The sequence below is a fragment of the Caloenas nicobarica genome, chromosome 13 (genome assembly GCF_036013445.1).
Source record: "Caloenas nicobarica isolate bCalNic1 chromosome 13, bCalNic1.hap1, whole genome shotgun sequence".
Classification (NCBI taxonomy): domain Eukaryota; kingdom Metazoa; phylum Chordata; class Aves; order Columbiformes; family Columbidae; genus Caloenas; species Caloenas nicobarica.
In genome coordinates, this window is record NC_088257.1 from 848,521 (window position 1) to 858,570 (window position 10,050).

The 10,050-nt window shown below is 44.1% G+C and overlaps 1 protein-coding gene across 2 annotated transcripts; it reads left to right on the forward strand.

Moving 5' to 3' along the window:
• The first annotated feature begins 1,152 nt into the window (after window positions 1–1,152).
• On the forward strand, window positions 1,153–8,516 carry YIPF5 (Yip1 domain family member 5). 2 transcript variants are annotated; one of them, XM_065644068.1, is made up of 6 exons: window positions 1,153–1,224; window positions 1,512–1,621; window positions 3,131–3,300; window positions 4,543–4,688; window positions 6,602–6,783; window positions 7,448–8,516. In XM_065644068.1, exons 2-6 carry the CDS (start codon window positions 1,521–1,523, stop codon window positions 7,608–7,610), a joined length of 762 nt encoding a protein of 253 aa, XP_065500140.1. In that variant the 5' UTR covers window positions 1,153–1,224; window positions 1,512–1,520; the 3' UTR covers window positions 7,611–8,516. The 2 variants fall into 2 exon arrangements, with proteins under 2 accessions (XP_065500140.1, XP_065500141.1); XM_065644069.1 differs by lacking the exon at window positions 1,153–1,224 and having other exon boundaries at window positions 1,535–1,621; window positions 3,135–3,300.
• Window positions 8,517–10,050: the final 1,534 nt, after the last annotated feature.

The window sequence follows — 10,050 nt, forward strand, 5'->3', positions numbered from 1 at the left end:
ATGTGGACATATGAAAGGGAATTAAGGTCTAGTATTAAATGACAGCAACTATTTACTTTTCACTCAGCAGCACCATCGCCATTGCCTTCAGTGCCTGCGGTTTCCCACAGCTCTCCGATCGGAGCAGTGAGCAGAGCACACCCTGATCCTCTGGGAGATCCACACACATCACGGGCAAAGTGCCCACACGGGGGGCAGAATCACTGCCTGGGACCAAGCCGCGGCCTGGAGAAAAAAACCATACCTTAAATGAACCGCGTGCAAAATAATATCTCTAGGGCTAAAGTCCCCCCAGTGATGTCAACAAGAATTCTGTCTGAATCATGTGAACAGCATTTGATCCCTGCCCTGCTCCACATTTATACAAGGACTTGCAATACCATTTCTTCTGATGAATAATAGGAAAAAAATCCTAATTTTTGACAATTAAAAAGCTGCTTATTAATAAATCCCTCTGTTAACACTAAACCTTACTGAAATCCTGCCGGTGTTCGCTGTGCGTGTAACCTGCAGCGAAACGCACACTTTGCCTCCGGCTGATCCTGCCCCGCATCCGCTCTGCCCCGTCACCGCCGCGTCTGCCGGCGGGGTTGCCGCTGGTTTTTCGGACAGGTGATGCTGATGGAAGGATTAACAACTATCACGGATTTTTTAATACGTCATTGCTGGCTGCGGCAGGAGAGAATAGCAGGACACCCCAAGCCGCGGCTGCACAGTTACAGCCTCACCCGCTGGCCAGCGGCGCTCCTGGTGTTTCGCAGCTGGGCTATCGACTCTCGGCACCAGCAAAAGCAGTAAAAGGAGGCACTAACCACTGATGCTTTAATGCCAAGTGAAACCTGGACAGAATTTTATTCTTTGCATTTACTTAAAAGCCAGTGTTTTGCTTTTCTTCAGATTTTAGGCAAAGCGATGGAAGACAGAAGCCATGAAACTTCGAAGCCCCAGGGAGGCCTAACAGCGCGGGGAAAAGCGCCCGCGGCCCAGCGGGGTGACCGGAGCCGCGGGAACCGGGCCCGCCGCCGCCTTGGCTCCGCTCCGTCCCCCTGGCAACGCGCAGTGACGTCACGCGGGCAGGGGCGGTGCCGGGGCGGCGCATGCCCAGCAGAGACCTTTGGCCCGGAGCGCCGTGCGCACGCGCGGTCACGCTGCCCCGGAAGTGCTCGCGTCGCTGGTGACACGTCGCAGGGCGGCGGGTGCGGGGCCGGGCCCGGGGGGTCGCAGGTGGGTCCGCGGGGCCGGGCCCGGGCCAGGCCAGGCCAGCGCACGGCGCCGGGGAGGGCGGCAGGGCCGCCGTGAGCTGAGCGGCGGGAGGGGAACTCCCGGAGCGGCCTGTGTGTGCTCAGGGCTGTGGGCGGCCCTGTGGGGTCTCGGGCGGCCCTGGGGTGTCCCGGGCGGGTCGTTTGTGCATTTGGGGGTCACTGGTGGCCCCGTGGGGTCCCGCGCGGCCCTGGGAGGGTCCCGGGCGGTGTGTCCGTTGCTCCCCCCGCAGCCCGGCCGCTCTCTTGCAGACACCCGCCATGTCCGGGTTCGACAGCTTCAGCACAGACTTCTTCCAGACCAGCTACAGCATCGATGACCAGCCCCAGGCCTATGATTACAGCGGCAGCGCGTACAGCAAGTAACTCCTGCGTGCCCTGGGTGGTGTAACGGGGGCTGCTGGGGAGCTGTTCGGTCGGGCTTCTTCAGTGACCGAGCCCGAGTTCAGATCCTTGTGGGACAGTGTGTTTATCCAGAACAGGGCGGGTGCTGCAGCCAGCTCCTGGTGCCGGGGATTGGGTTCCTGTTGCTCTGGTTTATGAGGAGCATAACTTATATCCTGTAAATGGAGATAGAAAGCAGCTGTATGTTAAATACCCTGCCTTCTGCATTTTGCAGCAAAGATTAGAAAATTGAAAGAAAGGTTATATAATTTTAGTTATATTGAAAAGAAATACTGTTGTTCTGTAAGTCCAACTCCAGCCACTCAGGGAGCAGAAATGAGTTCCAGTGTCACATAAGTGAGCTGCAGTGTCAGTGGTGATTCCCAGGCTTTAGCAGGGAAGCATGGGGGATGTTTCTCGGCCGGGGGGCTCTCAGGAGCCCTTCGTGTATCTCCGGTCTCAGGCTGAGGGTTTGGTCAGTTACATGGCCCCTGTGATCCCTGCAGCAGATGGAGCAGGTTGATGCCTGTTTGTGTCCTGGAAGGGTCACAGTGCTGGGGTGAGGCAGAACTCTGCTGACATGCGGGAGGAGTTCTGGATTTTTCTTGTTTGTTTTCATATTTCCGTAGTTAAATATTTATGGTTAGTGGCAAGAGCAAATTACAAGTTTGTTTAGGAACAGAGGATAACTTTGATGAGGTTCTTGTAAAAGATAGTAATGTATATTTTTATACATATCAAAACTAAAACAAAAAGTATTCCAAAGGTACTATAAAATAGTTTGTTAGCAAGTAATTGAGAATGTGTGAAACTGAAAAATTGGCCATTTTTTCTCTCTGCATCATGTCCTGTAGGGAGATGTCACAATGTGTTTAATGTCTGTCATAATTCCTTCCTGTATGTCATAATGCTCCCTGATACACGTGGTGCCAAAGTGAAGGGGGAAACTGCTTTTGGTTTTTGTTTTTGTTAAGCTCATTTTTAAAATATGGATGGTAACAAAAGTGATAGTGTGAACAACTTTGTTCTCCAACTGTGAGTTTGCAAATAAACGTTCTAAATAGCAAATTAATGCTGGTATCAAATGAGATGTCTGTAGCAATTAAAGGACAATATTTGAATAGGTTTGAGATGTAAACTTTTCCTGCTTTTTTACAGGTCTGCAGCCTGTAGTAGTAATTCAGTCATTGGATAACACTCACTTCTCCAGGCCTCTGAATTTAAACCAAGAAGCAATACTAGTGAATATGGCATGAATTACTTTGTTTAGCTTAACAGTGTGGTGTTTATAAGGATTTGAATTGCTGGACGTGGCCAAATGCCTGATTGTCCTGGGTCCAAGTAGGGGAGCATCTAATGTGACTTTTTAAAAAAGAAGAAAGGATTGTTTGCTGTGACTTATTTTCTGAAAATAAGCTTTGCTTTTGCCGGGGAGTGTTTTCCATGCCATTCTGTCCCTGTCCGTAACACACTGTTGCTCTTTGCAGGCAGTATGGAGGTTATGAATACTCTCAGCAGAGCGGATTTGTCCCCCCAGACATGATGCAGCAGCAGCCGTACACAGGGCAGATCTACCAGCCGACACAGACCTACACTCCAACTTCAGCACAGTCTTTTTATGGAAGTAATTTCGAGGATGAGCCTCCTCTATTAGAAGGTATAACTTAAGCTTGATGGCCAAAATCCAAAACTCTTCCGAGTTTGGTGATCAGCTGAGTAGCAGGGTGTGTATTCCCTGCTTCTGAAAGTGCACAGTTGATTTTAAATTCTCATTAATTTTTTTGTTTAGCTGTATTTTGCTATATGAAATACATGTTCTTGTGTGAACTGCTGCAGTTTTAAATTTGTGCTTTATTACTTCATACCAGCTGTTCTGTGGAGTTAAATGCATAACTTGACTTTATACAGCACATATGACAAAACACTTAATGTTTCTGTTGTTGCAAATATTACTTACAATCCCACTTTTTGTAAAATAAATGGATGCAGTTAGTTACAGTTGATTGGTTAGGACTGAAATGTTTCCTTGCTGAAGAGGAATGCTGGGCACTGCAGAAATGCAGTGTGGAACACAGCCTGTGCAGGGTGCCGGATCAGATCGCAGTCGGTGTCTGGGTTGCTGGGTTCAGTTTCCAGCTTGTATCCGTCACTGTTCGATACCAAACAGCGGAACAAACCCTTACTGGTTAGAGAGGTCGTCATGATGCCTCTCACCGGTACCTGTTCACGATACCTTCCACCCTCGGTGCTTTTTTTGTGTTCTTCAAAACATTATTTGGTTGACACAGATGCTTCGTAGAGCCTGAGGTGGGCAGATGGTAACTGTGTTCGGAACCGGAGTTGAGTGCACAATTGTGCTCAGGCTGTGGGGACGGAGACCTGAAATGGGACCTGGCTGGAGGGCTGTGACACTCCTTGGCATGGGACACCCAGCATTAGGAGGGCTGGGTGGTGTACGAAAGAGAAACGCACTGAGGGTCGTTAAGTACAGAGAAACTACTTTGAATTAGAGATCCTGGAGCCACCAGTCATTGGAGACTTGGGGAATCTGCATGTTCTGTGCTTGGGCTCTTTGTATGGATCTGCTTTTGGCCACGCACAGGGCAGGGTACTGGGCTAAAGGAACTTCTAGGCTGACCCAGAACACTGCTTATGCTCTTACCTGGTTCTTTAGAAACCACTTTGTCACTTCTGAGTATTTGGGACCTGGAATCTGTGGAGGCAGCATGTTTGGCAGCTGGAGGAAAGATGGAATGACTCAATTCCTGGTCCCAGTTGGATGGGGTCTGGAGGGCATTTAAAAGCAGAGGCGCAGAGAAAACCAAGAGTGAAGCAAATCGGCATGACAGGAAGAGAAAAATGAAATAAATATGCATAATTCTTTTCATGTAATTTGTAGAATTGGGGATCAATTTTGACCACATCTGGCAGAAGACACTAACGGTGCTACACCCATTGAAAGTAGCAGATGGCAGCATCATGAATGAGACCGACTTGGCTGGACCAATGGTCTTCTGTCTGGCTTTTGGAGCCACATTATTACTGGTAAGATATTGATTGCAAAATATTACAGTTTGTGCATTCATATTCTTGGAAACACTGGGAAAAAGCCAAGTTACTTCTGGGTTTACTGGAAGTGACTTCTTGGCACGTAGGCCAAAAAAGCACATCCTGAGCAAGATTCCGGAGCTGGGTGGAGGTTCAGCAGTTCACTGACCCTTTCCTTCCATGGAGTTTGAATCCATGTCTTTGAGCTTGGTTTTTGCGTGGAAATTATTTCAATGTAATTCGTATTTCTTGTCATACTTTGCTTTTGAAGAACGTGGCTCCCTTTTGTCACAGGAATGGGTGTGACCCGTGTGCTCAGTTTTTTACCTGGTTGGGGTTTTTTTAATAGATGTTTTGCTTTCAGAGTCATACCTTGTCTTTTTGTGATGTCTCTGTTATCTTCTGTCTTACCAGGAATCAAAACAATGGACAACTTAAATATTTGAATATTTATTTCATGTCTTCATTTACGATTTTATTTTATTTTTTAGCTCTTATTGTGTTTAATATTTGAGTCTCTCTCTCTGATTTGTTTCACTGTGTTTCTTTGCTCCCTACTCTTTATTCATTGTTCTTTACTGATATTTAAGAGGCAAGGAAACTCAAAATTCATGTGAAAAAAGAGATTTCATAAGTACTGATACATCAGGCATGATTTCCAGTATCAAGAGTCAGTCTGGTGAAACACTTCTAGAGTAAACCTGCTCTCGCATTGTTTATACTGCTTAACAGGTCAGCAGCTGTTGGAGCTTCGTGGGGTTTTTTAGTTGAGCTTAATTGAAATAAGATTGTGCTTTAATGACTCAAAAGTGTCAATTATGAAATGACAGAGTAGCAGCGAACAGTCTTCCTTGTCATTGAAAGGTTCAATATTTTTTAATCTCTTTTTATTCTCTAAATGTCTTCAGGCACTGCATTTAATTTTTGTCAAAAATTTCACACTGCTGTGACATTTAGAACACAGTGTTTTGGTACCAAGGGGACTTTAAGCCTAGTTTTATAAGTAAACTTTATGGAAACTAGGCCAATAGAGTTAATGAACATGTTTGTAATAGATACATTTGGATGTTCTTTTCCTAAGAAAGTACCACTTTCTCCTTTGTGCCCTTTTTTTTTTTAGGTACATTGAGTGCAGTGAAAGCAAACAAGCTTAGCCTAGCAAAAAGATTCAAGCAAGTGTGATGGTTTTCTGTAGCGCCTGAGAGGGAGGAGGGCTGGGTTGGAAGGGAACTTAGTTTGGAAGGTGGTGCTGGGAGCCAGAGCTGGTGCCTGCGGGTCCCATGGCTGCGGAAAAACACATGATGGCATAGGATATGTAGATTTGGAAATAATGCATGTGTGCTCTCTGCATACTTGTTAGTAAGCCAAGTTCTGATTTCGACCTTGTAGAACCTACATGAGTTAATTCTGCTGTTCATATGTAGCGCTTTACAGCTCAGCTTCAGCTGTTTCTGGGAAGTTTTTGTAATGTATGTCGTGCTGTAACTTTGTGGAGTCTGTCGCAAGTTAAAGGGTTTTAGCTCTGGGTTTGTCAAGAAGTTCCTGAATTACAATTTCTTGGTCTTCGTATACTAGTTCTATAAAGATTATTATTGCAAGTAATCAATCAGCATGAGACATTAGTCGATTAAACCCTAAAGAATTCATAGTGTTTTGCAGCCCAGATCAAAGAATAACAGTTTGATCCAAATCTGTTCAAGACAAGTAGAGTCAGGGTGAATGTTCCTCCGGAATGCCTGGAACACAGAGGTGTCCTGGAACGGAGGGAGTGGGAAATACTGTCTGAATTGGAATGTAGGAACTAGGGACAAGGGGAAGACAAAGATACTCTAAAGATTGTGTCTTTTTCCCTTTGTGGGAGCCACGACTTGCTCTGGTAACTAACGGGCATTTTTCTGCTTGACTTGCAGGCTGGTAAGATGCAGTTTGGTTATGTGTATGGAATAAGTGCAATCGGCTGTTTAGGGATGTTCTGTCTCCTGAACCTCATGAGCATGACGGGCGTCTCGTTTGGCTGCGTCGCCAGCGTCCTTGGATACTGTCTCCTTCCCATGATCCTGCTTTCCACTTTTGCAATTGTGTTCTCCTTGCAGTAAGTATATAAACTTCATGATTTGGTAATAGATTCCTCTCCTATGAGATGATGAAGGAAGTTATTAAAAGGAATTTTCATATTCAGTGATGAAGCTGCATATAATTTGAATAATCAGGAATTCAGCAGTAGTGTAGTCAGTGTAAGAACATAAATATCAACGGTCTTCAGGTATTTACTGGATGAAAGGTGGGTCGATACTGGTTTTATCTGTAAGTCAATAGCTTTTAAATACATAGACTCAAATAACAGTAACAAGTTTGTTTTCGGTCAGTTTTGAATCTGACAAGTCTCAGTACCTGTAAAGTCTAAAAGTAAATATAATTTTAAGATGCAAATTTGAATTTGACAAGCAGGAGAAAATCAGTGTGATTAGTCGTAGCTATATGAAATCAGGGACTGAAAAGAGAGAACTTGCTAGAGTTAGTTTACTCACCGCTTTTGTGTTTCATATGCACAAAGTTGATTTGGTTTGGGGTTTTTTTGTGCTGTCAAAATGGAATAATATCATTCTGGAGTCTATACTGGAGTTATTTCATTTAAAAAGTCAAAGATAAAAGCTAAAATTAATCTTGGAATCTGTAAGAAGTGTTAGAAGTCCAGTTACAAGTCCTGTAAGCATATATACACAGGTCTGATACTCTTTTTATTTCTGTCTTTACAGGGGAATGATAGGGATTCTTCTCACGGCTGGAATCATTGGCTGGTGCAGTTTTTCTGCTTCCAAAATCTTTATTTCTGCCTTAGCGATGGAAGGACAACAGCTCCTCGTAGCATACCCCTGTGCTTTGTTATACGGAGTCTTTGCTCTCATTTCTGTGTTTTGAACAGACTGTCCAAACCGTTGGACTCCAGTGGGCCAAAAAACCATCAACTCGGAACATTGAATCGGACCAGAAACAACTGCAAACAACTGTGTAGTGTCACTGTTGCGAAATTTAGACCTGGTTTGAATCGTCTGAACAATGAAAACAAATGTCTCGTGTTCACTTTTGTAGGACTTTGAATACTGTTTTCAATTGACCCGAGGTGTCTATAGCTTTAATAAGTGTTCACGCTTATCAAGTTAATGTACTTTCCTTCCCATTCCTCTATATTTAGAAAAGTAACTTTTGGTTGTTTATTTGAGGACTGGCGATTCTTATTTGGTTTTTTGGTTTCTTTTGTTTGTTTTTTGTAGGGGAGTGAGGCAGGGAGAATTATTCCAGTTATAGATTTTTTTAATCAGAAAAAGTTAACAGTTAACTGCAGATGAAGTAGATTTGGGGTTCTCTGAATAAATCTGCAGTAAAAAAGAAGGTATTTCCTGTCCCCTCTTAGCAAAAGCAAAATGCGCAAATGACCACAAGCAATTAGAGTATTTTCTATATTTTAACAAATATACTCTTAAGCTATTTGGTCTCGTTTATTTGTTCATTTGATATTATTTCAGGATTTAAGGTACTCAAATTATGAATTAGAAAACAGATACTTAAAGGGATCTGTAATTCTGTCACACTTGAAATTTGAACACATTTGGATGTCTAAGTAGCTATATGTTAACTTGGATTTCTGAAGATGACTTCAACAAGAGTTTCTTTTCCTAGTGGTGCATATACTGGTAGATGAAGAGTAATCTCTTTTGCAGTACTTCCAAGAAAAACACCATTTTGAAAATGTTATGCTTGTCAGTATTGTAGTTACTGTAAAATAATTTAAGGCACATTGATTAAATTTCCTTAAATTTTGAAAAAGGTGTTTGGTTTTTCTAGTATTTCTTTTTAAATGGATTTAAGTACTAAAATAGCAACTTCAATATTGAAGCAAAATCATATTTAAAACACTTTTCAGTTAATGGATTTGAAATTTGCTTCAGCCACAAATACTTAGTGTTACATGAGAGGTATAATCTAGTTTGTGCTGTTAGTCACTCACAACAAGCCTTACCATCATAAGAAGTGGGAAAGCAAGACTGTTTTTTCTTCACATCAGCACTTGCTATTTCTTAAAGATAAGCAAGAAAAGGATCCAGCCGTATTTTAGCTCATGCTGGGAAAGGGAGGTTGGTTAAGTAGATAGTGGTTCCCCACCCCTGCCTTGGAAATGAAAAAGCTCTACCAGAGTGCTGGTTTATAACCACGGCTTCTTCAGCGCTTTAACCCAGGGGATTTCGTATCCTTGAATCTACCGCAGGTGTCAGTCTGGTGTCCACCTCTCGTGTCCATGGAGCCATCTGTTAGTCTGGTGTCCACCTCTTGTGTCCGTGGAGCCATCTGTGTTAGTCTGGTGTCCACCTCGTGTCCATGGAGCCATCTGTTAGTCTGGTGTCCACCTCTTGTGTCCGTGGAGCCATCTGTGCTAGTCTGGTGTCCACCTCATGTCCATGGAGCCATCTGTTAGTCTGGTGTCCACCTGTGGTGTCCGTGGAGCCATCTGTGTTAGTCTGGTGTCCACCTCATGTCCATGGAGCCATCTGTTAGTCTGGTGTCCACCTCTTGTGTCCGTGGAGCCATCTGTGTTAGTCTGGTGTCCACCTCATGTCCATGGAGCCATCTGTTAGTCTGGTGTCCACCTGTGGTGTCCGTGGAGCCATCTGTGTTAGTCTGGTGTCCACCTCTCGTGTCCGTGAATCGATCTGTCACAGGCTTCAGGAGTGACGCACCGACCAGCCGTGTTCCGTTAGCACCACCTGGTAAGACTGTGTGAATGCAGCTTCCAAGGAAATCTTTCCTCTTCCTGGTATGTGAACGATTCGGAAGGCTCGGCACACGTTTTTGTTCACTCTTCCCTTAGTTCTGCACGTTCTCCTAGAACTACCTTCCTGGTGCCACTAGGAGCTACTGCCCAGGTCCTTTGTTGGCTGGAGCCAGCGTGTGTTGGTGTCACTGGGAGCACTGGGAAGTGCCAGATGAATGTAAAGCCCTTAAGAACCAAACATGCACCAAACTGCTTTGACTGGGGTGACGTACTGTAACCGGCTGTTACAATGGATTTTAAAACACACATTAAAAACTTCAGTTTCCTTCCAGAAGCAAATTCAAGAGCCAAGACATTTTTCTACTTGGGTGTGTTGTTAGCAATTACCATCCTAAATAAAGGTTGAGTTGATTTAATTTATCAAAATGTTTTACCCTGTACTTCATAGTTGTGATTTCTTTGGATTAATAGGCCACATCTGCCCTGGTGCACAAAGTTCTTATTCCTTTTAATGAAGAATGTTACCTGCTGGTGGGGCTTGATGTCCTGTATTTGTGCAAATAAATTACAGTGATTACCTTTTCTAATGAG

Excerpts from the sequence above, each read along its gene's own strand:
- YIPF5 (XM_065644068.1), top strand. The coding sequence starts at position 1,521 with ATGTCCGGGTTCGACAGCTTCAGCACAGACTTCTTCCAGACCAGCTAC. Across the intron at positions 1,622-3,130 it reads AGCGGCAGCGCGTACAGCAA|GCAGTATGGAGGTTATGAAT; the intron begins GTAACTCCTGCG and ends TGCTCTTTGCAG. Across the intron at positions 3,301-4,542 it reads TGAGCCTCCTCTATTAGAAG|AATTGGGGATCAATTTTGAC; the intron begins GTATAACTTAAG and ends TGTAATTTGTAG.